General features: G+C 38.4%; 1 protein-coding gene across 7 annotated transcripts in view; it reads left to right on the top strand.

Annotated features, from left to right (window-relative positions):
* AGTPBP1 (ATP/GTP binding carboxypeptidase 1) overlaps positions 1-26,206 on the top strand; it is a 149,250-nt gene that overhangs the window by 34,902 nt on the left and 88,142 nt on the right. For 6 of the 7 annotated variants that reach the window (XM_075598985.1, XM_075598978.1, XM_075598979.1 and 3 more), the window contains exons 4-14: positions 3,480-3,547; positions 3,872-3,935; positions 4,448-4,594; positions 7,598-7,729; positions 13,158-13,251; positions 15,728-15,765; positions 17,750-17,958; positions 21,957-22,134; positions 22,527-22,624; positions 23,047-23,163; positions 24,532-25,223. In XM_075598985.1, the coding sequence (XP_075455100.1) occupies positions 3,480-3,547; positions 3,872-3,935; positions 4,448-4,594; positions 7,598-7,729; positions 13,158-13,251; positions 15,728-15,765; positions 17,750-17,958; positions 21,957-22,134; positions 22,527-22,624; positions 23,047-23,163; positions 24,532-25,223 (1,837 nt within the window). Of the gene's footprint in view, positions 1-857; positions 979-3,479; positions 3,548-3,871; positions 3,936-4,447; positions 4,595-7,597; positions 7,730-13,157; positions 13,252-15,727; positions 15,766-17,749; positions 17,959-21,956; positions 22,135-22,526; positions 22,625-23,046; positions 23,164-24,531; positions 25,224-26,206 lie in introns of those variants that run through there. The other variant, XM_075598988.1, reaches the window with a different exon arrangement.

Below are 26,206 nucleotides of genomic sequence, written 5' to 3'. Positions count from 1 at the left end.
TTAAAAATATAAATAGAAGTATAAGTGGCTTTTTAAACTTTAAGTTGTTTCTGATTTATTTTGTATTTTTCTTGAATGAATTAAATTATTTGATCAATTCTGTGGTATTTTGCATTTGGCTAAACTAAATTAAGGTCCTTCGTGCCACTTTTCAGGGATACTCATAAATCCTCTCAGTGGCAGCAGTGTTACCACAGGTTATATGTGTCTTATAAACGTATGTCTCTCTATCTCTATCGCGATATCTCTATCCCGCCCACCCTCTCCTCGAAAGAAGCTGCTGGTATCTCACTTCTGTGTAAAGATCCCACGGGAAGCGGGCCAATAGGATGCTGCTAGGGATGACGTAGCGGCTTCCTATTGGTCCGTGGGGCCTTCAAGCAGACATTTTCTGTGCCGAGCCGGAACAGCTACAGCTATCCCCTTCCAATGCAAGTATCTCGGGAAGCAGGGGGTCCACGGAGCTGAAATCAACTCGGTTCAGCACAGGGGACCCCCTGCCCCAAACTTAGTAAGGAAAAACAACAACAACAACAACAACAAAAGATAAAACCACTTTAAATTCCAATAAGGAACTGATTAAAAACATTTTAAAAAGAGAGAATCCTTGGAGTACATGTTTTCAGGATTCAGGAACCAGGAAAACCCTTTCCTGGTGAGTTCCTTTTTGAAGTCTATCTACTTTTTTAAATGCTTGTGGAATAAGTCAAAAATTCAGCCCCACGAAAATTAATGCAATGCCTTATAATAAACATCATAACTTGCAGTAAACATCACATGCAGTGGAAAAAATGGCGATAGCTAAAAATAATTTATCTTGGGATGGACAGCTATGTGCCACTGTTGCGTGTAGTTTGAACATTGGCATTTGTCAGCTCGTGTCAGTATGTCAGCAGTCCTGCAGTTAACTGCACTGCAGGGAGCTGTTAGCAATGAGTTCTTTTCCATCTGATATACAGATTCCATTTGATCCAGGAGGTAAGTGTCAGACATTGCGGACTTGTATCCAATTTTTTGGGGGGCAATAATCAGCAGGACTCTATATCTGCAACATATACATCCGGTTTGCACACTGCTTGCATGTTTATTTCCTTTCAGTTTTATTAACCTCATTACTGACAGTCATTGCGATGTGTATCTGGTAGTCCAGGATTAAGGGTTATTGTTGAAACTCCTAGTTTGGTATTACGACTTGTTCCGAACTTTACTTACTTGAAATGAGCTATTGACCAATATAAAACCAGGACAGTATATATATTGGGTGTTTGAAATTTATATTGGAAACCATTTTAGTCGATGACCTATGTTTTCACCACTTAGCCACTTAAAGCTGCCAAAATTTGAATATTTTCTATAAAACGTACCCAAAAATTCAGGGTTACACTCGCCCTTTCAACGCTTCTTTCATAGAAGCAGTATCGTTCTGACTGAAGTGAAGTAACAGTAGTGACATGTTCAGTGAGTTAAATGAAAGCAAATGGTATATTTAATTTTAAATTGGACAAGAATCATGTTTTTAAACCTTAATGTTTTCCATGATAATCCAATGATCTTTTTATAGCTGATTTCTTTCACAATAAATGTTACCTTGTTTGTAGAAAATCTGTCTAATGCAATCATTAGCTAAACATGGTGAAAATAAAAGCGCTGGTGTGTCATATAGAATATATAAGCAATCAGATCTTCCTGGAAGCAAACTACATTGATACAAAAATAACTTTCTGAAGGCTTCCTGCAGTTGATATCAGGTAGATCAGTCCAATCAATGATAAGTCTGTATATTCCGTAGCTGTTTCGAAGTCCTTGGATAAATATATCCCTCAGACAGTCCCATAGTTCCCAATCAGAATTTTAAAGAGGCAATCCAAGCAGCTTCAGAAAAAAAAAGCAAACTGATTATGTAAGCTGCCGATCGATTGGTTCTCCCATGAATAATCGGCAAAATCCAGTTTCTCAGGGTTAACTAAATGACTGCCTTTCAGTTTCTATCAATCCTTTAGTCAGTGTAACACAGCAGCTACAATGTATTCTTATATTACTGAAGTAACATTATCTATTGTTGCAGTTTGCAGCTCAAACTGCTGGGAATATTGGGAACACATTATCACAAACAGGAAAGTGTTACAAAAATCTTGCACTGTGGGAGGTGGGCTAACTGCTATGGAAAGGATGCTCAGTATATTAACTCATTAAAAATAGCATTGAGTTGAATTTAAAAATAAAAAAAAAGGTAGTAAGTATTATCTAATACTATAGATCTTATTATTATTATTATTATTATTATTATTTTAACCACATGTAGGATATTGTTTAGAAGTCTCCTTTAACTCTGAGATAATCAATAAAAAGTATTGCAACCGGAATAATCCAAACTGCAAAATCTATTAGCAGTTACACAACTATGTACAGTATGAAGAATTTCAGGCTGTAGCTTTATAATACGTTTTATATATAACCATGCTACTCCTGCTGACGTATATTTTAGACAAGTTTGTGAATGTCTCTCAGGATAATTGTGATTATATTTTCCAGTGAGCAGCAGTGCTTACAAACCAAAGAGCCCTCAACATTTTTGTGTGTGTAGTGTCCATGTACCGTCTAGTTATAGTCCTATTCTAGTCGCTTCTTTTATGCACTTTACAAATGCTAAAATTGAGCACAACTAATATGAACATGCTGCACTGTATAAAAAACTATTTACGACCTCCGTGTAATCCCACTACTCCTAACACTTCGTGGAAATTGACCTGACTTTTATATTTTTTACTCTGTTAAAATTGTCCTAGCTTCCCTCTAACTTATATTAACGAATCAAGAGGAGATTCTTTCTCCATTGGGTGGTTTTTGCAGGATGGCAAAGGACACAATTAATGAGCACTGTAAGTCAGTAAAACGAGTTGTACAAATTTGTCTGAATTCAGCAAAACTTCTGCCTATTGTTTTAAAAAAAAAATTTAAGAAATTTATGAAGGAAATTTGAGCGAAGGTAAAGTACTTGCCAACATTTTGTTTTTGGTTTATAAAGCAAAAAAGAGTGTACTTTTGTGCTTTTACAGATTTTTGCTATTGCAACTTTTACCTAGAAGGACTTTAACCCCCAAAAGACAAAGCAAACCACTCAGGTGATGCATATGCCCCACCCGTGGTCAAATTCACCTTAGGTGGCTTTTGGTAGACTAGTTTGAACCTTTTCCCAAGCAGCAAATGTCCAAACGTTTTGTAAACTTGAGCGAAGGTTTGTTGCACCTCTGGTCAGTAGCTGTACTTGTGTTTGGCCACTGATGCTTTTATGATTTTCTTTTCCAAGTCGAAAATGCTTCAGCAAATTTAATGTATTTGTTGTAAACAAAAAGAACAAATATTGTAGGAATGACTGAGAGTCTTGGGTATGAGGTACCAAACAGGTTGTATTTTTATGTCATTTAATTTTACAAAGCAGAGATTTAATTTTGTGATCTGTGTTTGTGATCTGTCTATAGAGAAAACCAGAAAAGATATGACTGCCAAAGGTTCAACTGGTATGGAGGTGATCCTGTTTACATTAGAGGTGAGATCGGTTGTGCATTGCAGTTGAAATGTTTTGCTGGCCTGTTCAAACACTTATTCCGTTTGATTTAAAGCTAGTCTTGTTTGCCGTAGCTGACACTGTTATTACTTTCCATTCATTATCCTCGTCCCTAGATGGCTGTGATGTGTCTATGGTATTATTCTAGGATGACATTCAATTTGGCATTTTTTCGCCCTAATTTTACACTTTGTAAAATTTGAAGCAGAATGCATATAGAAAATTGTTAAATGCTTAGATTAGATCCTAAAATATTTCCTAAAATGCACACTACAGCTACCCAGATTTAATTTTATATTCTTACAGAATACCCGGGATCTTCAAACAACACTAAATATTGCAAATATTCTCAATGAATTGGTGTCTATTGGTAAGTTAGTATCTTCAAATATATGGTATTCTTTTTATAAACAAAATTAAAAAAAATTCTCCATAGACTGTCAGACAAAAAGGCCATTTAGGGCCATGTTTTCTAAGGGGTGTACTCTGCTATAAGATACCTTCCTGTGCTTGAAGACACTTTATATGGGCCTTAAGTTGTCTAGCGTTGCTGGAAGGCAGAGCACCACTAAGTAAATGTGGGCCTCATTGAATTGATATGGATACAGATCTATAAAGATTTAACGTCGCAGTCTAAGGTGGAGAGACTGCAATACCTCGGGCTAATGCCTCTTACAGGATATCAGAAAAGGATGAAACATTAATAAAATAATCGGCCCTTTTGTGATCTACTGTATAATAAGAAAGCAGTTTTGGTGAGAAGTGCCCCCTTGTTATGATTCACTTTTTCTGACTCATGTTGTAGCAGATCCTAATATTACTTTCGTGAAGTTTTACTTGGTCAGCCCATAGTAACGTTAATCTTGATTTGTTTTAAAATAGGAGGAGGGAGAAGAATAGCGGTCTTCGTCTCCAAAGGAGGGACACAGATCTTGCTACAGTTGCTGCAAAGTGCCAGCAAGGATTCCCCTCCAAACGAAGAGTTGGTGGTAGTTCTTCATAGCCTGCTTGCAAAGATTGGACCAAAAGGTGGATATCCCACTTAATACACATTTATTTTAACCATTTAAAAAAATGTTTTATTGATCCATCTGTGTTTTGCTTGTAATCGTTTTTGTCTAATAAAATGGTCAATATTTAGACCTAACTAATGGAGGGCTATACCATGAAAATACAGATTAAATGGGTCGTTATGATTATTTTAAAACAACTTAACTCAATCCTGTTCAGTGCCACTTTGCATAGTGTTGATGCATGCTCTCATTTGATAGGTATGTGCAACTACATATTGCTCAACAAAAGCATCAGGTAGTCCTATGCTCCTCAACTATATATCTTCCCTAGATATGTATGTATGTATGTATGTATGTATGTATGTATGTACGTCTTTATTTATATAGCTCTATTAATGTACATGGCGCTTCACAGAAGTAATATACGTGACAATCCTATAAATAACAAATAACAGATAATGGGAAGAAGCGCTTCAAACATAAAAGTAACATTTAGGAAAAGTAGTCCCTGCTCCGAAGAGCTTACAATCTAATTGGTTGGTAGGAAGAACGTACACAGACAGTAGGTACGTGTTCTGGTAAGTGCGTCTGCAAGGGGCCAAGCTTTATGTATGAGGTGTAAATGATCAGCCATGGAGCTACTCGTATGCTTCCTTAAGCAGGTGTGTTTTTAAGATGGGTCTTAAAGGTGGATAGAGAGGGTGCTAGTCGGATATTGAGGGGAAGGGCATTCCAGAGGTGTGGGTCCAGATATCCGTAGGTCAAGCCATTTCTGTATGCAACAAACCACACTGTGACCTCTAGGGCGACGGGGACAGTGAAAGGTCTGCAGAAGAGAGAGGGCTTTTCTTTAGGACCACGCACACTACAAGGATTAATATGGGAAGAACGTGTGAGATGTCCTGGGTTCAGGATTGACTCGAGCAACATTGCCAGAGCTCCCTGTTTTGTTGTGTGTTTGCTGGAAAATAACAGCCATGAAAATTCATTAGAAGTCCATTGACCACCATGCCTTTTATGGGAAGCTCCAGGAGGAACTTCAGTGCGCCCCACAATCCTTCCAGCCCCCTCAAGTTTCTGTTCAGTAACAGAATGTTTGTTTTTTATCATTAATTTGAATTTGCTGCATCTTGACATCAAATATTTTGCCCATCTTTTCTTTGTAATATTATTATATTTGCAAGACACTGGTTATTCCTATTTGGTTAGAAGGTGTAGTCCCCCTACAGGACAAAGGAAAGTAATGGTGGTGCAATGTACATTTTTATAAAACCAAAAAATGAAATGTTTATAAGTATCCTAACATGTTTTAAATTTAGTTTAAAATGTTTACTTTGCTTTCATGAAAAAATAGGTTTTAAACGGGCAGGGTTGATTTGTTAATCTTATTTGCTCAACCCAATTTAAGCATGGTACTCCCTAATTACAGAACAAGTTACTAATGGGAGTGGAGAAGGGAGAAAATAAACACCACAATACATTTCAGAGAGCAATTTGAATAAATATGTCCAGGATAAAGCTTAAAACCAATATTCATTGTCATTAGTTAAAGATCAGTCCTGTGTTGGACTGCACCTTTAAATGTATGTATGTCTGTATGTATGTCTTTATTTATATAGCACCATTAATGTACATAGCGCTTCACAGTAGTAATACACACAACAATCATATAAATAACAAATAATACAGCATAACAGGTCATGTGAATAAGTGCTTCAGACATAAAAGTAAAATTTAGGAAGAGGAGTCCCTGCTCCGAGGATCTTACAATCTAATTGGTAGGTAGGAATAACATGCAGAGACAGTAGGAGGACGTTCTGGTAAGTGTGTCTGCAGGGGGCCAAGCTTTATGTATCGTGTATAGTATTAGCCACAGTGCTACTCGTATGCTTCTTTAAGCAAATGTGTCTTAAGGTGGGTCTTAAATGTGAATAGAGAGGGTGCTAGTCGGGTATTGAGGGGAAGGGCATTTCAGAGGTGTGGGGCAGTCAGTGAGAAAGGTTTAAGGCGGGAGAGGGCTTTAGATATAAAGGGGGTAGAGAAGACATCCTTGAGCGGAACGCAAGAGTCGGGATGGTGCATAGCAAGAAATTAGGGCAGAGATGTAAGGAGGGGCAGAAGAGTGTAATGCTTTAAAAGCGAGGAGGAGAATTGAGTGTGTGATACGGGGTTTGATAAGAAGCCATGAGAGTGATTTCAGCAGGGGAGATGCTGAGACAGATTTAGGAAAGAGTAGTGATTTATGGCAGCAGCGTTTAGGATAGATTGTAGGGTAGACGGGTGAGAGGCAGGAAGGCCAGACAGCAGAAAGTTACAGTAATCGAGACGGGAGAGAATGAGGGCCTGAGTCAGAGTTTTAGCAGTCGAGCAACAGAGGAAAGGGCGTATCAGGAAATGCAGGAGAGAATAAACATGTCAGCAGGAGGTCATGTGTTTATTTTTTATTTTTTTAACTCCCTTTTTACAACCTGTATACTAAAGACAGAGGTGGAGATGTATGAGCATAAAGAAAGTAAGTTTTAATGCATTGCGCCACTTTTTTCTTGCGTTTTAATCAGTAATAAGAAAGACTTTGCTACATCTGCCAAACCTTCAGCCAGAAACGTTGATGCCACCTCAGAACTGCTGGATATTTTCAACGCAAGAGAGATGCAGAATGTTATACATCTCATTGTAATCTGTGCGTCACCTAACTCCTTTTGACACTCCGCCAAATCGCAAGCCGACACACATGGGCAAAACTTGGACCACAGAGCTTGATACATTGACGCAAAGAGGCGTAAGATGAAAATGACACAATTTGCATCAATTATGCTCTAAATTTGCCTTGGTACCTCACTTCCTAAAACTGAGATTGTTAATATTTGGTTTAGCCATTGGGGGGTGAGAAGGGGGGAGCTGGGGAGTAGTAGAACTTTCTGCAGAGTACTCGGCAAGCTTTGCCTTCTCGGCAGTGGTTTTGTAACATTTCTGCGGATTTCTGAGTTTGTTTGGAAACTGTTGTGTTCTCGTATTACAGATAAGAAGTTTGGGATAAAAGCACGAGTTAGTGGAGCATTGACCATATCCCTAAATCTGGTAAAACAGAATTTGCAAAACCCAAAGCTACTCCTTCCATGTCTTCAAGTATTACGTGTGTATTGTATGAATTGTAAGTACGGCAGACATTATTTTTTATCATCATGTAGCAATGTGTTCGTTATTTGTGTTGCTGGTAACATGATTTTCTCAGAAAGCAGCAATGTGGCAATATGCAAGCATGCATTATTTTTAGGTGCACTATTATTCAGACCATGAGTACATAGTTTGTGATAAGCTTACTGGCAAAATTGGTACAAATTGTTATTCGATAATAATCTAATGTTGACATGCATATAAAGAGTCGTTTATTATAAACGTGTAACTGAATCAGTAATATAACGTTGGTGTATAAAAAGTCTTTGGGAACAATGCTTTATAGACTTCTGTATGGTTGAACAATGAAAGAATTTTTAATTTAATTCCTGTTATCCCGATTATGGGCCTCATGCTATAAACAGCGATAAGCCACTTATCGCCAAAAAACCTTACAGCGATTCAGTAAACCCCGATAAGCCGGCGATAAGAGCAAAAATCGCCTTTTTTTTGCTGAGACGGCACTTAGAAAAAATAATGCATTTTTCCTGCATCGGAATGATGCCGGGAGACTCTGGAGCTGATATCCATTAATATCACCACCGGAGACCCCGGCATGAATAAGTTGCATAAAAAATGCATTTACAGGCAACTTCATTACTTTAGTGGCTAACCGCTAAGGCAATGAAGGGGTTAACCACCAGTGCCATGTTTATTGTGGGTAGCAGGGGTGGGTGAAAGTTGTATTTGACCCTTGGTGGGTGTTTAGGCCTTGCGGGGGGATTGCGGGTGGACTTAACCCCTTCATTACCTTAGCCGTTTATACCGCTAAGGTAATGGAGGGGTTAACCCCTCCCGCTACTCACCCGCTAGGTCAAAACACCCATCCCTGGGGCTACTACCCCCTTCACACCCCCCCCCCCGCTACCCACAATAAAAAAAAATACACAACCGCCCTACTACCCACCTCCTTGGCCACCAATAACCATTACAATATGTTATAAACACCAATGCACAACCCACCCACGCCGTGTGCCCCCATATAAAACCATAATATTTTTTTTTTATATACATAGGATTAATACCACAGGCCGGCTGTGGTCCCGGGTTGTGTCCGGGGGTCCTCGGGTGGTCCCCGCTGGCCTGCGGTACAATTCATGTTGTAAAAAAAGATAAAGATGGCCTACATTTCAATAAATACACCTCCTCCCAACACGTACAGTAATGTGCAAACTAACTATTATCCAGATATGGCATTCAATAAAATAATTAAAACCGCAATGCAATTAATTACATAAATCATACCACTATCCAAACTATACATTTAATACATAAAAGCAGTAATCAACACAACAATTAAATTAATACAACAACTAGGCAACACATAAATTAAAACCAGTAGCCAACATAATACATAATTAAATAAAAACGCTAACAAATCTGTAAAATAAAACAATAAACAAGCCATCACAATTCAAAACAATTTAATCTAAACAATAAACGGAAATAGAGAATGTAACAGTCAATAGAAGAAATGCATTTGGCCAAAAATGCATTGGCTATCACTGTATTCATCTGTAGCCTAAACAGGCACAGATTTAATACATTAGCAGTCAATGGGCAATAAAAAACATAAAAAAAAAACGATCAAAAAACCTGTAAAAATAAACGTACATGCATTCAATATATATTTTACCTTTAGAAGCGTTGGCCCTCCAAATCCTGGGGAATCAGCAAGCTCTCGCACCGTGACATCATGAAACTCAATCCAACGCGAAGATTTGGAACAGGTAGCCAAATTCTTCTTTCTTTAATCTTCTCTCATCTTCTTCTTTCTTCATCTGTGATTACTTCTTTATTTTCTTTATCGTCTGTGTTTATCTTCTGTCTTCATCCGTTAATCAAATAACCCCATGTTAAATCCACGATGTTGACCTGTCGGCTTCTTGAGCTCAAATGAGACGTCACGGCTTTAAATATGGCCCGTGACGTCACATTTGAGTGGCAAATGCTTCCCACGCCAAGTGATTGGCTGTAAAAATCATGTCCCCCCCCTTTTTTTATTTTTTATGTGACGTCATGTAGGACTGAAGCCAGCCAATCAGAATGGCTGTGCTTTATTTCCCTTTAACATGACGTCACAAAATCCAACATGGCTGCTGTCACAGGGTACTTCAGCCAATCGGATTGTGAGAACTATATCCCCAATCTGATTGCTTGTAGTAGACCATGTGACTCCCTTTGGATGGCGTCACATAAAATAAAAAGGGCACATGGTTTTTACATCCAATCACATGGCGTGGGAAGCATTTGCCGCTCAAAAGTGACATCACAGGCTATATTTAAATCCGTGACGGCTAATTTGAGCTCAAGAAGCCGACGAGTCAACATCGTGGATTTAACATGGGGTTATTTGATTAACGGATGAAGACTGAAGATAAAGACAGAAGATAAAGTTAATAAAGAAATAATCACAGATGAAGAAAGGAGAAGATGAGAGAAGATTAAAGAAAGAAGATTTGGTTACCTGTTCCGGATCTTCACCGTGGATGGCGTTGGATTGCGTTTAATGACGTCACGGTGCGAGAGCTTGCTGATTCCCCAGGATTCGGAGGGCCAACGCTTCTAAAGGTAAGATAGATAAATATTGAATGTATGTACTTTTTATTTTTAAAGGTTTTTTTTATTGTGTTTTTTTGTATATGGTTTTTCATTGCTAATGTATTAATCTGTGCCTGTTTAGGGTACAGATAAGTACATTGATAGCCAATGCATTTTTGGCCAACTGCATTTCTTCTATTGACTGTTATATTCTCTATTTCTGTTTATTGTTTAGATTAATTTGTTTTAAATTGTGATGGCTTGTTTATTGTTTTTTGTACAGATTTGTTAGCGTTTTTATTTAATTATGTATTTTGTTGGCTACTGGTTTTAATGTATGTGTTGCCTAGTTGTTGTATTAATTAATTAATGTGTTGGTTACTACTTTTATGTATTAAATATATTGTTTGCTAGTTGTATGATTTATGTAATTGATTGCATAGTGGTTTTAATTATTTTATTGAATGCCTAGGCTGGTTTTATTTCTTTAATTGATTGGCTAGTGGTTTTATTTAGGTAATTGCTTGTTGGCAAGTGCTTTTAATTTTTGTTTCTGGTTGTAGGTGCTTGTACAGTAGAGGCAACGTTTATTCTAACATTTGCCGTAAACTAGCCGGGTTACATTCTGGGTATGTGCTGGGTATGTGCTGGGTATGTTCTGGGCTAGTTTGAGGCACGTTTAAGGCATTTCTGCATTGACTAACGACCCATAGGATTAACACAGCAGGGATCCCTGGCATTCCAATTCAGTTTGAATGGGACTGCCAGGGACCCCCGCTGTTAATCTGATAGGCCATTAATCAATGCAGAAATGCTGGGGCTAGTTTAAGGAAAGTTTAAGGCATGTATTCAGAATGTACCTGGGTGTTTCCTGGGTTTTTTGGGGAATTGCCACTGGTTTTTGTTCGAATAAGAGTTGCCTCTACTGTATATGTTTTATTATTGTGTATTTTGGACATTCATGCTTTTGTATTAGGGTAACCATTGACTGCTATAGTAGCTTATCATGCCCATATTGTATGGGTATGATGTACTACTATGCCAATCAATGGGTACAGGGTGGGTATAGTGGGTCCGGGGTGGGTGGGTTACCCCTTAATTACTATATCGGTTATTAACCGCTAGAGTGATTTAAGGGGTTAGGGGCCATTAGATTTTATTTTTGAATGTATTCTTGCTGGCATCTGAGGACATGGCCCTGCAGTATGCTGACGAGGACACCCTTGATGATGGCAGGGGTAAGTAGAACGGTTTTATTTACTTTATTATGCTGCCTGGCTAATGTTTTGTTTAATAATGGGCAAATGATCTATTATCCATATCTGGATAATAGTTAGTTTGCGCATTACTATACTGTTTGTGTTTGAAGGGCCGGGAGGTGTATTTAGTGAAATGTAGGCCATCTTTATTTTTATTTTTTTACAACACGAATGGTACCACAGGCCAGTAGGGACCGCCGGACGCCAGTGGGGGCTACCCCCGCCGGCCTATGTTATCAATCTTGTGTTCAAATAAATAAATAATGGTTTTATGTGGGGGCACAAGTTGTGGGTTGTGTATTGGTGCTTACTACATATTTAAATGTTATTACTAGTGTAGATGAGCAGGGGGTCTCCGGAGCAGAACCTTGTTGATTTGAGTTCCGGGGACCCCCTACTTCCCGAGATACAGGCCCCATTATTGGGTGCCGGTATCTCCTATGCATGTAAATGTCCTGCGTCACGTGACCGGGACATTGCAATGCATAGGAGATATCGGCACCCCATAATGGGGCCTGTATCTCGGGAAGCAGGGGGTCCCCAGACCTGAAATGAATGCGGTTCTTTTCCGGAGACCCCCTGCTCATTTACACTAGTAATAAATTGAAATGAAAAAAAATTTTGGCCGATGTTTTTACGCCGAGAGAGGCGGCTCTCTCTCTCTGCAGCAGAATCAACTCGCCGGGTGAGCCTTTTTAAGAGGACCGATCTCATCTCGTCGCCAGCTACTCACCATGTTTGCAAATGTTGCTATCACTGGTATTCTGGGCTTTCTGCATAGCGTGATAGCAACGCTGTCAAAAATGGACATTTAAAAACCCTGCCGATTTTTTTTTTTTCTATCGGACTTTACTGCATGAGGCCCTATGTTGCACATGTATCATTGCTGATTTAAGCAATATACAGCGGTGCCCAAGCATCAAAACAATAGATTATCCCCACTAGGGTCGTAAAGGAGCTTTTCCTTTGATAATTTTTTTTTTATTACCTACCCACCCCTTGGTGGGAAGTTAATTTCAGCTCCCGATACCCGCTGCTCCCTGAAATTCTGACATCTGAAGCTGCTGCCGGTATCTGAAATCTGTTTAAAGGTTTTGCATCACGCGGGCCAATCGGAAGCGCCAAGGGATGACATAGCGGCTTCCTGTTGGCCCACAGAACCTTTACACAGACATTTTCCGGGCCCAGCCGGGGCTGCTACCGCTAACCCCCTCCAATGTAAGTATCTTGGGAAGCATGAGGTCCTGGAAGCTGAAATTAACGCGGTTCAGCACCGAAGACCCCCTGCTTCAATCCTTGTAAAAAAACATGTCATGCATTTAACTAACGTAATGCATTTAACCAACACATATTGCATTTAACTAACAATGCATATGTTGATGGACGCAGATCACCTGGTAGATTTGTAATTGAATAGTGTATTGGACAATTATAATAGGCATTCTGTGTTAATGTTTTTGTTATTGTGATTTTATATATATATGAGCAGCGACTGTGCACAAATGAGTAATGTAACATAACTATGTACACGTATGTTTTACATTTTCTTCTACAACAGTCATATTTCAGTATCCAATTCGGCAGTAATTTTCCTTTTCACTTTAGCTGTAAATGCTGTGTACCTGGGGAAAAATGGAGCCGTGGAACTTCTGTTCAAGACTATCAAGCCATACAGTAAAAAGAATACAGGCCTCATGAAGTTAGTAAACTTTGCTCCCATGTCGTCAGTACATCATAGTAAAAATGTCAATAAATGAGCACTTGGCCTTTTCAGGTTTGTTCATCTGAATACATCATGTTTGTTAGCAGAATGTTCCAGCTAAGTTTCATTTCTACCTGGAACTCTTCCAGGTTTGAATATCCCAGACAAAGTCATAGTTTGCATAGGTTATTTTTACTCGTCCCTATACTTTTTGATGTGCAAAACTTTCTTGTTTCAATTTGGTTCTTGTGATTTTCAAAAGGTGGGTGAGGATTCAGAGGAACACTTTCTCACGCAAACTTTTACAGCATGATCAAAATGTGCTACTCGTGCCCTGTTTGTAGTGTATTGGAACGAAGTATCGCAAGGTCCTAAATGTCCAAGATTTGCTAACTTATATATTTTTATTTGGAAATCAAAATATCATTTGGAGCTACATATTTTGATAACCAAAATAACATGACATTTTTTTTTTCTTTAGCAAATACCACTAACTTAACCCATTTGTCAATAGGTCTTTCTTTAATCCCAACATTAGTGTCCAGAAAACTGAACAAGCAATTTCTTGTTTCTGAGACTGTTCTAGTGTTATCAGGTCATATAACCTGCATCTTCATTGGAGAACACCAAGTTACGTGTGTTCAGCTCAGTTGCAGAATTGTTATACACAATAGCTGGTAGTGGTAAGGAATGCCAAGTATGCTTTTCGTTTACAGAAAAATAATCATAGAGTATTCTTTTCATATTAAGGGTTACAAACAATCTGTGTGTCTGACGTTCACTTTATCCCAGATTTAATTTTCTAGGCTCCTTAATACGTCAGTACAGTACATCTTTGCCTTTTCCTCATTCTGTTTTATACACAACACAGTCGCAGATGAATAGTGTTCATTGAAGTTTTTGACGAGTCTAACAGGTTCACAAGTGAAATGTAAACACCCGTCGAGGGAATGTGATATCAACAAGCGTCCACAATCATCTTCTTGAAGGAATATTGGATGCAGAAATAGATATCACACTACATACATTTAAATCCTTTTATGTTAAATACATTTTACGATCCCGGCTGCTCGTTATTTTTTTTTATTGTTTACATATCGGTGGGGTATATAAAAAATAAAAAAAGATTATAATAATTTGGAAACGATAATTCCCGTGTAGCTAATGGTGTGTTCCTCCCCTTTCGGTCGCCAAATCTCACATGTCCCATGACGTGTGGTTTTTAGTGGGACAGTCATTTAAATGCCCAGTTTAAATACCAGTAACTACTGTATGCCGGTAAACACTGGGAACCCCCTGCTTCAATCCTATTTAAAAAACAAAAATGCAACGCTTATTAAGACTGAACTTTCTTTTAGCAGTGATGTATTACCAGTATTGGAAGTATCAGTGCTGCTAGATGATTTAGTAACATTATATCTTTCTTGCCACTATGGAGGGATGAAATGTAAGTGAAATTATGTTGATCTCTATGATAACTGTAACTATCTGTACCATAAACAATACTACCAAAGTGGCAATATGGCACCTCCCTGTTCTTTAAAAACAGAAATGTTTAAGAAACAAGATTGGGTGGTGCTGCCCAGTTCTAACAACAGGGATATTTGCGTGGGGGGTACAACCCAATATAAAAGTTGAACCAGCTCTTTCACCACCAGGAAATGTCTGAACATTAACAACATAAATCCTGAATAAAACATTTGTACATTACTCTTTTATTATTGGGGCTAAAAGAGTGGCTCAGTGAGTAAAGGAACAGATTGGAAGAAATGATACGGACATGGAAGTCTGGTTCAAATCCGGAGTCAGCTCTTTGTGACCTTGGACAAGTCACCTTATCTCCCTGTGCCTCATGCAACAAAATCGCAGATTGTAAGTTAGTCGGGGCAGGGACTGTCTGTAAAATGTTATGTACAGTGCTCCTTAACGTGCGCCATATTGTAAGTGTAGAGTGCTTTGGGTAACATTGGTATTAAAGCGGTGTGTGAATTAGTTGTTGTTATTACTCCTCTGCCCTACAACCCATCCGCCACTGGTAAAGTTGATCTCCCCCACACAAAGATGGTCGCTCACATTTACTATGTAGTCTCCAGCCATAAGACACCTGGTCCTAGAAGATAACTTGCTGATTAACAGAAGTCTACTTATTAAATTTGGTCTGATACTTATGTCTGAGTGGAATCTGGTTATTAAAAAAAAAAATATTGTAGATTTTATTTTGTTTCTTTTCTCTTGTGAACTTGCATCATACCAACCCCAGGAGATGTTTTTCTATATATTTGCATGGATAATTGACATTTACATTGACATTTACAGAATTATTTTTACAAGAGATTGGAGACTGCTGTAAAGACATAGGTTGTGGGTCTAAATAAGCTGAAACGCTGGAAATGACCGACATGATTTACTTGACAAACTTTGACGTGAATTAACTTCATCAATTGATGTACTTTTTTCTTGTTTTTATGTTTAGAGTCTCTTTAGATACTCTTGCTGCTTTGCTAAAATCAAGTAAGTATTAAATGACCTGATACTTTTTTCTTCATCCAATGAAAATGATCCTTTTAGAGAATTTTAGCGATGGTATTTCACAACATCCTTACCTGTGTTTCGTATAACCCGGGGGTGCCTTTGGAGGTTTTCAATCCCCTTCTCTTCCCTTCTGCCTGCATTATATTAAGAACCTTCCCCTTTCCTTGTCGACTTTCTGACTATGAAGAGATGTGTATAATTTTTTATCACTGCTGATATAAAATACTTGTGTGGCTGAAAAAAACGTTCATTCACCAAGATCGAAACCATATTTACTAAGCTGAGCTGTTTCAAAAGCTATCTTCTGGTGCTGGAGAAACCCTTCTGGCCCATTCAAGTGAATGAGTGCTGGGAGATGTGTTATGGATTAGCTCTGCTTTCTAGATATGAGACTAAATCTGCCATGAGCTCACTTTGCTTGCACATATTTCATCTTTAATAAAATAGCTGAAACATATTTTTTTACATGTTTAAAAAGAAGAGCAATGCTGAAGGCTTTCGTTGCTTGAAAATAATATCGCTAGTAAAATAGTTCCTGTAAATGCATGCAAACTCTGTGCCGCCAGTCTGTTAAAGGTCACCTTGAAGAGCAGAATTATTTATAAACATGAGTGTCTTGGTATGTTGGTTTGTAGTTGCTTCAGTCCAATCGTTGGTATGCTACATGTTTATAGGAATCATCCAGCCGTCAATGAGCTTTTTTTTAAAATAATGAATCGAAAAGCCCTTCCCGCCATAGTTATCTCTCTGTTGGCTTTTTGAGAGGACAGGATTTGTATGGGGCATGATAACTGATGATAACCCGGAGTTATTTGGATGATGAAACAGGATCCAATAATGTCTCTTATTTTGTATATTCTAACTAATAGGAACCTTAAACGGTTAGGAAGTCGTGCTTGATATTGTCTTATATTCTTGCATTTTTTTTCTTTAGGGGCAGGATCTGTACATTGAATAGTTTTCATTCAAATTTCAGTAAAGTAAAACTTACTGTGAGTAATGTTATTAAGCATGTTTAATGCTGCTCTGTAACGTGTTATAGGCTGTTGTTCTGTGCACAACGTTTCATTATCTCAACATGGTCACATATTGCTAAATAACAAGTCACAATGCACATTCCTTTGTTAACCTTATTACGATAATTTGGAAGTTCATGTATATAGGTGAGAAGTTTCAGTGCATTGTAGATTTGTTTTCAACAGCTTTTACACGGTTGGCACTTTGAGTCAAGCTATTATTTAAATATATGAAATTGACAGTTTTTTTTATTTCTGAATACACAATAGGGACTAGTTGGTGTTCAGATAACATAGTAAACCTGCTTTTATGTAAAATGAATAAATCCAAATACTTTTTCTTTTAAGGATAAAACCGGAATCCCACAGGCCACTTATTTTTATTAATATTATTGGAATTGGCGTCCAGCTGGGGGGAACCACTGGTTCACAAAATATTAACAAGTTAAGGCACCAGGGTTTAAAGCTTCCTCCTGGGGAAACAATATGGCCACCAAATCTTGCAGGATCATCAGGTGAATAGGAAGCCACGTTATCTGTTGCAGCTTTCTATTGGACGATACCGGTTGCCATATCGAATCCTTCATTAGACCGCGATTATCGTGTGTGTGCCACCAAAACAAATAGCTGCATTCCATCGAAGGTGCGCTGAGGCGCCTACACAGCGACTATCCTGGCATGACAAAATAATTTGTTTTAGTTGCGACGGCCGGTTGCACGCGCCACTGCCGGCACTATAATCGCGGCCTTGGAGAGCACCTGGAAACATCCCAGAAACCAGCGGGTCCCCGGAACTGAAAGAAGAGTGGTACAGACCTCCCGTATCCATTTATCTGTAGCAAAAATAATAATTACAAAGATTGGCAAGTTTGTTCCTTTAAGTGCTGCGCGTGTAATTGTAGACGTGTTATAATCTTATGTCATTGTTTTTGTTTTCTTTAATGTAGAAACAAATTCCAGGAAAGCAGTAGACCGAGGATATGTTCAAGGACTTTTAACAATATATGTGGACTGGCACCGCCATGATACCCGGCACAGGCAAATGTTGCTCCGTAAAGGAATTTTGCAGTGCCTTAAAAGTGTGACGAACATCAAATTAGGCAGGAAAGCTTTTATAGATGCCAATGGTATGAAAATTCTGTACAACACTTCCCAGGTAAGTATTCCACACCTTCTGGTGTTTTTTAGACCGTTGCTTTCCAACACATGCACTGATAATGAAGGGGCTGTGATCAGTCATATTAATGCCAATGGAAAGGTGCCGCAGAGAAAATTAATATACAAAATCACACCCGTCCCTATATCTTGCACTCAATATCCACTAAAATGAATCGCACAATCTATGAAACGTAACTTTTAATCCACGGATAGAAACCATCCATAATAACACGTATTGTAAAATTCAAAGTGTATAACTACCGTATGTTCAAATTAAGCGCTAGTGCGGTAGATTGAAGTACCCGTATATATTAAGACTACATCCAGAATTGTAATGGTGAATCATTGGCAAATTTCATTTTACGTTTCTCTTTAAATTCAAAGTAAAAGATGCCACGAGTTTACATTACCACCTGCCATAGCAACAATGTCGCTGGTATAGACTTCTTAGGGCGTTACCATGGTAACGAACACACAATATAACTCGAGCATTGCCATGACCCCTGCTACTCAGGAAGAAGTGTATGACGCAAAACGCGTGTTAGTCTTTGTATGATATCGGTGTGACGATATAATGGGGGGGGGGGGGGGTTAAGGCATCCCCGAGGTTTCCAGGGAGGCTCTCCCTCTTCATTCTATACTCCCTTCAGTGTCCGGGGGAGTTGCACATTAGCCAGTTGATTTTAAATATTAAGCTGTTTTGAGCATTAGATGTGTAGTGCACTATCATCTCTCCTCTCTATGGGGTGACTTTTTGAATTGCAATCCTACTACAGTATATACCCAATAGAGGAGGACTACATAATTAATGAGAACATTTCAATTCTCACTTTTACTCTTAATTTAAAGTGAAAGGTGATACGAAATGTGACAATGATTACTTGGCAGTAATATAACATACTACAAATGTATGGTCTGAAACCGTTTGAAATGATTACTTGATCATATACGGTATGACGCACATGAGAATACATAAATAAGGAAGTCTGACACCTTCAGCAATTCACCACTTATTAAAATCCTGGGTGTACAATATACTAATAGTTCAATCTGTCTCCCTAGCTCATAATTTTAACATAGTTATACACTTTTTGATTTTTACAATACGTGTTATTTTGGATGGTTTTTATCCGTGGATTAAAGTTTACGGTTTATTGTTGATATTGAGTGCAAGATAAAGGGACTATTTTCTCTTGGGTTTTGTACCTTCTGTATTGTTACAATTTTTTTTTTTTAGGTAATTGTTTATCTTGATTGTATGGTAACCTTTCTAACCCCTCTACTGTGGAAGCCTGTAACTATTGCAAACTGTTTGGGAAACTGATTCCTTTTTATACAACGTTTTCATGTTTAATATTCTTAGGAGCTCATTCTGTAAACCCCGGAGCGACCGTTCGCAGGAAAACTCCCACAGTTCTGGAACAAATTGCACCAGTTTCATACATATTTCTCTTGTAATGTGGGACGTGCAACATTCATGATTGGAAGTGTAAAGATAAAATCCTGTCCATTTGATACACAGTGTAGTGCAGAACAATACATTGAATTGTATCACAAAGGAGGTTAGATAAGTTGTTGGTATTGGTAAACAATATGGAGATTGATTACATGCAGTAGTGTGATGAGCTTGGGGAGGGGAAATTTGTCACATGAATAGAATATACAGTTAGGTCCGGAAATAATTGGACACTGACACAATTTTCATAATTTTGGCTCTGTACGCCACCGCAATGGATTTGAAATGAAACAACCGAGATGCAATAGAAGTGCAGACTTTCAGCTTTAATTCAAGGGGTTGAACAAAAATATCGTATGAAACGTTTAGGAATTGCAACCATTTCCATACACAGTCCCCTTATTTCAGGGGCTCAAATGTAATTGGACAAATTAACACAATCATAAATACATTTTTAATTTTTAATACTTTGTCGAGAATTCTTTGCAGGCATTGACTGCTTGAAGTCTGGAACGCATGGACATCACCAAACATTGAGTTTCCTCCTTTGTGATGCTTTGCCAGACCTTTACTGCAGCTCACTTCAGTTATTGTTTGTTCGTGGGTCTTTCTGCCTTAAGTTTTGTCTTCAGCACGTGAAATGCATGCTCAATCGGGTTGAGATCAGGTGATTGACTCGGCCATTGCAGAATATTCCACTTCTTTGCCTTAAAAAACTCCTGGGTTGCTTTCACCGTTTGTTTTGGGTCATTGTCCACCTGTAAAGTGAAGCGCCGTCCAATCAACTTCGCTGAATTTGGCTGAATCTGAGCAGACAATATATCCCTATACACTTCAGAATTCATCCGGCTGTTTCTGTCTTCTTTCACATCATCAATAAACACTAGTGACCCAATGCCATTGGAAGCCATGCATGCCCATGCCATCACACTGCCTCCTCTGTGTTTTACAGATGTGGTAAGCTTCGGATCATGAGCCGTTCCAAGTCTTCTCCATACTTTTTTCTTCCCATCATTCTGGTACAGGTTGATCTTAGTTTCATCTGTCCAAAGAATGCTGTTCCAAAACTGGGCTGGCTTGTTTAGATATTGTTTGGCAAAGTCTAATCTGGCCTTTCTATTCTTGAGGTTTATGAATGGTTTGCACCTTGTGGTGAACCCTCTGTATTTGCACTTGTGAAGTCTTCTCTTTATGGTAAACTTGGATAATGATAAGCCTACCTCCTGGAGAGTGTTCTTCACTTGGCTGGATGTTGTAAAGGGGTTTTTCTTTAAAATGGAAAGGATCATACAATCATCCACCACTGTTATCTTCCGTGGACGTCCAGGCCTTTGTGTTGCAGAGCCCACAGTGCGTTCTTTTTTTCCTCAGAATGTACCAAACTGTTGATTTGGCCACTCCTAATGTTCCTGCTATCTCTCTGATGGATTTTCTTTTTTTTGCAGCCTAAGGATGCCCTGTTTCACTTGCATTGAGAGCTCCTTTGACCGCAAGTTGTGGGTTCACAGCAACAGCTTCCAAATGTGAATGCCACACCTGGAATCAACTCCAGACCTTTTACCTGCTTAATTAATGCTGAAATAACGAAGGAATAGGCCACACCTGTCCATGAAACAGCTTTTGAGTCAATTGTCCAATTACTTTTGGTCCCTTGAAAAAGAGGGGGCTACATATTAAAGAGACGTAATTCCTAAACCCTTCCTCCAATTTGGATGTGAATACCCTCAAATTAAAGCTGATAGACTGCACTTTAAGCCCATATTCATTATTTAATTGTAACTTGAATTTATTTTGGTACACAGCCGAAATAACAAAACTTGAATCAGTGTCCAATTATTTCCGGACCTAACTGTATACATTTAAATAGCATGTATTGGTTTAGTGTATGATTTCATGTCTATGAAACTTGCATCAGATGTGTTCGAGTAACCCCATCTTGGTATTTTTATTTATTTTGTTTTTGCATTATCTGGTCGGCCATTTTAGAGGAAACACAAGAGGCGGGATCCTCCTGTTTCCTCACTGACTTAGCTTGCGTCCTGAGCTCCATAATCACTCATACTGCACAGTATTAAAATGGTGTGAGGGTTCCACCTTCTGACACCCCAGGAACTCTCCGCCATGTCACGAGAATGCCCCAGCAGTGTTGGGGCCATGCACCTCCCAGTGCTCCCCCATAGCCCCTCTATGATCAGAGAGAGTGAAGGACACTAGGTATGATTGACATGTACCTCCTGATTTATCAGTTACAGCACTGTCCCCTTAGTGGTTGCCGTGTGCAGTTTTCAGTAGTGCGTTGAGGGACGTTGAAGATACACTGCCAAGCTTAACATAATGTAGTAGTCCTCCAGCACTAAGGGGGTGTGCAGGCATTAAGGGGGTGTACAGGCATTTTTCACTGTCAAACCAGTTACAGTCAACCAATATATTGCAAACAACAATTGCTGTATTGTAAATTGCATATATGATTTTCCATGCAGAATATGGACACATTGCCATCATGCACTATATGTTGATTACAATGTCTGTTATCGTTAAAGGACTGCCAGGCGGTGAGAACGTTAGATCCACTCGTCAACACTTCTAGTTTGATCATGAGAAAATGTTTCCCCAAAAACCGTCTTCCATTGCCAACCATCAAAAGTTCTTTCCATTTTCACCTCCCTGTCATACCTACAAGTGGACCTGTGGCTCAAATGTACAGCATACCTACTGAAGGTAAACAATCATTAATTTATTGTTGGCTTAATCTGTTTGTTAAGGGCTTTTGCACCTTTAAAGTACCAATTCCATTTACGCAGCCCCTGGGAATATATTGTTTCATAGTCTTTTTCGTTTATCCTTACCTTTTTTATTTTAATGATATATAATTGTTTGTTAAATACCCTCATTACTTTCCTGATTAAGATGAGTATCTATGTGAACAAATGTTTTCAAGTTTATTAAACTGGCTGCAGTTGTAACATTTATTAGAACAGAGCAGTGCTAATCACAGCAGCATTAAAAGTGATAACTGGACCAAATTGGTTTGAATGAATGAAAAACACAAATATACCTTGTTATTTGGGACTGGTTCTATTTGCCCATCTAACAAAGAGCCTTTCACTTAGTGGATGATGTGGTAGATGAGAGTGACGACAATGATGATACAGATGCAGAAACAGAAGCCGAGACTGAAAATGAAGATGATAACAACCAAGCCTTTAAGGTTAGTTTGCAATGATTGCAGCAGTGCTCACACATGTATACTATTGAGTGCACTAGACAACATTTCTATTAAAGCACTGAGCGGTATAATAAAGTAGTTTCAGCCACTGTTATGAAACACAAGCATAAACTATGAATGATAATCAAGTTACATTTGCATGGCATTTTCTTATAATATAATTAAAACCACATATAGGACCATATTTACCAATAGGTGCTACTCCATAGGACATCTTCCAGCACTGGAAGGCATCCATTCACTTTCATTTGTGGTGTCTTATAGAATAGCACCTCTTAGCAAATATGGACCATAATGTATAAACCTACTGCACGTTTAACCTTCTGTTGTGTTACCATTGTGTCACTGTCATATTTTTTTTGTAATTTTTCTCCAAAGCTCTTTTTGAATTTTGTTTCTTCTAGAACGATGATATAGAAACTGATTTTAGTAAGCTGAAACTCGGACAGGATTTGGGGCGATCAGCAGAGGATCTGAAAATGTACGAGCGTTTCTTCCCAGAGCTTGCTGAGGATTTTCAGGTAAAAAGTCAAGAAATAAATTGTAAATGAGAAGTTTAATATCATGTGTACAATGCTGAGCTCAGCAGACAACTGGTTTAACTCCTCCTTCAAAATGTCGCAAATGATTTTGTTTGTCGTACACCTTTTTTTTTAGCATAGAGGCACAAAACTCTAAATACTGCTGCAACCACAGCAAGTACTTTCCCACACATTAGGATAGGAAGGAGAGAAACAGCAGAGGATATATACCAAAGCTGACACATCCAATTAGAAATATGTGCTAGTACTGAGTAGTGCCAACTTTTATACCAGGAGTTTCCTTCTGATCGAGGAAGTGGAGACCTGGATGGAGCTGAAATAATACTTATTTTTAAACATCAGTTAAGCATCTAAGGTATTTTTAAAAAATAATATCATTTTTTTGCTCAGAAATGGACTGCATATTTTAAAACGGAAAGAAACGCTTCATATTTTCAAACTCTGTGGAAATAATCCTGAGATGAAATAATAGAATACATTGAAATGCTATAGAATCCATGTGGGAGTTTTCCGCTAAACGGTTCTTGCTTTTTCTCTGTTGCTTTTTTCGGTGATGCTTTTAACAGAGGGGACTGTAATTTTTTTGCAAACTGACCGATTTTAAAGGTGAACCATATAAGTGGAAGTGGAGATCGAAAACAATTCTTTTGATATGTGTACATGCAAGAAGGATTATGTATTTTAATACTGCTGGCTGATGAGATTACTGTGATTTATATAGTTGTACTTATCCAAGAATGTCCCAGTAGTCACAATTATGGTTTGAAGCATAAAAGACATGTTTACTAAGCTGTGGCATTCCATAAGATTCATTCCAGCGTTGGAAGATGCCATACGGCCCATCCAAAGAAATGAATACCAAGTTGTCTGTCAGCATTGGAAGGTGTCTCATGGATAAGCATTGCTTAGTAAATATGACCCCAAAGATAACCATAACTTCACATCATTTTATAGTACTGCATGTTTTTTTTAGTAACCATTTTAGTCCTTCTTGGTTTGTAGAGTGTAATGCTTTTTTAATTCTATCACTTGGAGAAAAAAAACAAATATGCAGATATTGTACCTGTTATGCACTTTTAAGAATGTGGGATTTCTGTGTTTCTTTTAAATACTGTAACAGCTTCAGAAGATCTGACGTTTAGATCAGTGGTTCGCCAAATTCTCTGTGGGGAACACCAAGGACTCCAGCTTTTATCTCCTGGGAGATCTCTGTAGTTATAATTGAACCAACGCATATCTCAAATAAGGGTGGTAGAATGGATCATGATTACTGGAAATCTCTAAAGATATTTGTAAACCTCTTCAATGATTTTTGTTGTGAGTTGATCTTGTTTTGTATCCGCAAAGGAGTTTGACCTGGTCTCAAAGGAGCCAAAGCCGGGAGCACACCTTGGAGGACCTATTATTGTCCCAACTGCAGGAGAGGAACAGTCAGATAAACCAAACCACATCATCATTAAGGAACTGTCCAGAAATAGTAGCCATATTTCATCAGAAGAAGAATCTAATAGAAGACCAACCTTTTTAGATGTGTCAAACAAAGACAGTAGGTCATTGCACCAGATGCAGCGTGATACAGCCAGATCCTTAACATCATGCTACTGCTTGAGCAATGAGGTTGTGAGGGATCTTGACAAGCTTTCACCGCAGAAGCCCTTGACAAACCACTCTTGCACTAATGACAGTGTGTCAACGATGGACACGTCTAGCCTTTTATCTCGCTCCTGCAATAAATCCTGTGAGAATGCTTCAGCTTGTGGTAACAACTTGTTTGAGAAACAATCTGTGCATCTAGGCCCTCTATGCTGCCCTGGTTACTTGCTTGAGGATGATGAAGATTCAAGTTCTCCAGGTCTGCAAGCGATGCCAAAAATGCCCGATACAGAAAATGGACTCCACGACCCTGACCTTTATGTTGAAATTGTGAAAAATACCAAATCAGTCCCAGAATATACAGAAGTGGCATATCCAGATTACTATGGCCACGTGCCACCGTTTTTTAAAGAGCCTATGCTAGAAAGACCATATGGTGTGCAACGGTGAGTTAATCGTTGTTGTCTTCTTAGTAGCTTTCATGCACAAAGTATTCCTTAACACACACATTGATTGATTGGTTAATAGAAGAACACTCATTACTAGTATTAAAACCAAGTTCAGGGAAGGAAAACTTAGTTACATTTTTCACTCGACATTACTAGTTTGTGTACCTGGTATGTAACCACAACCAGCTTTATAATGCAAGGTAAGATGAGATCCAAGAGCTGAAAAAGCTGTGTCTGAGTAGGCTTCATGGACTTCTATGATGCGGGCTTTAGAAGCTGTGTGAAACCAGGTTACTGGGATTGAACCTTTAAAATGAAGAAAAAGCAAAAACCGACACAAAGCAATACAAGCCACTTGTTTAAAAAAATATTTATATATATATAAAAAAAATTATATATATATATATATATATATATCTATATAGATATATAGATATATATATATATCTATATAGATATATATATATATATATATATATATATATATATATATATATATATATGTACAGTGCTTGACAAATCACCCAAAAATCTACTCGCCGAACCAAAAAATCTACTCGCCACCTAGTCCCGCCCCAACCCCGCCTCTAGTCCCGCCCCCAACCCCGCCTCCAATCCCGCCCCCAGCCCCGCATTTTAAAAAAACCATAAATGAAATAAATGTAATCAATTCCTAGTAAGAACATTCGTTTTTGACATAAGTTTATTTATTGTATTACATTATACTACAATTAGTCCGTGTGTGTGTATGTGTGTGTGTGTGTGTGTGTGTGTGTGTATGTGTGTGTGTGTGTGTGTGTGTGTATAAATGTCGAATCTAGAAAAAAAAGCCAGATGTGAATGACTAGTTTCCTGCACCCCTTAACTAGTGCCTGGATGCCCCTGCTTCACAATATTTAAAGCAGCAATCCCACCTGGGATCTTACCTGATCCGCAGACCCTCAATGTCCAGGTACCTCATTTCCGCAATGTTATACATT

This window comes from Ascaphus truei, chromosome 1 (genome assembly GCF_040206685.1).
Source record: "Ascaphus truei isolate aAscTru1 chromosome 1, aAscTru1.hap1, whole genome shotgun sequence".
In the NCBI taxonomy this organism is placed as follows: Eukaryota; Metazoa; Chordata; class Amphibia; order Anura; family Ascaphidae; genus Ascaphus; species Ascaphus truei.
This window is presented reverse-complemented; position numbering and strand designations above follow the sequence as displayed.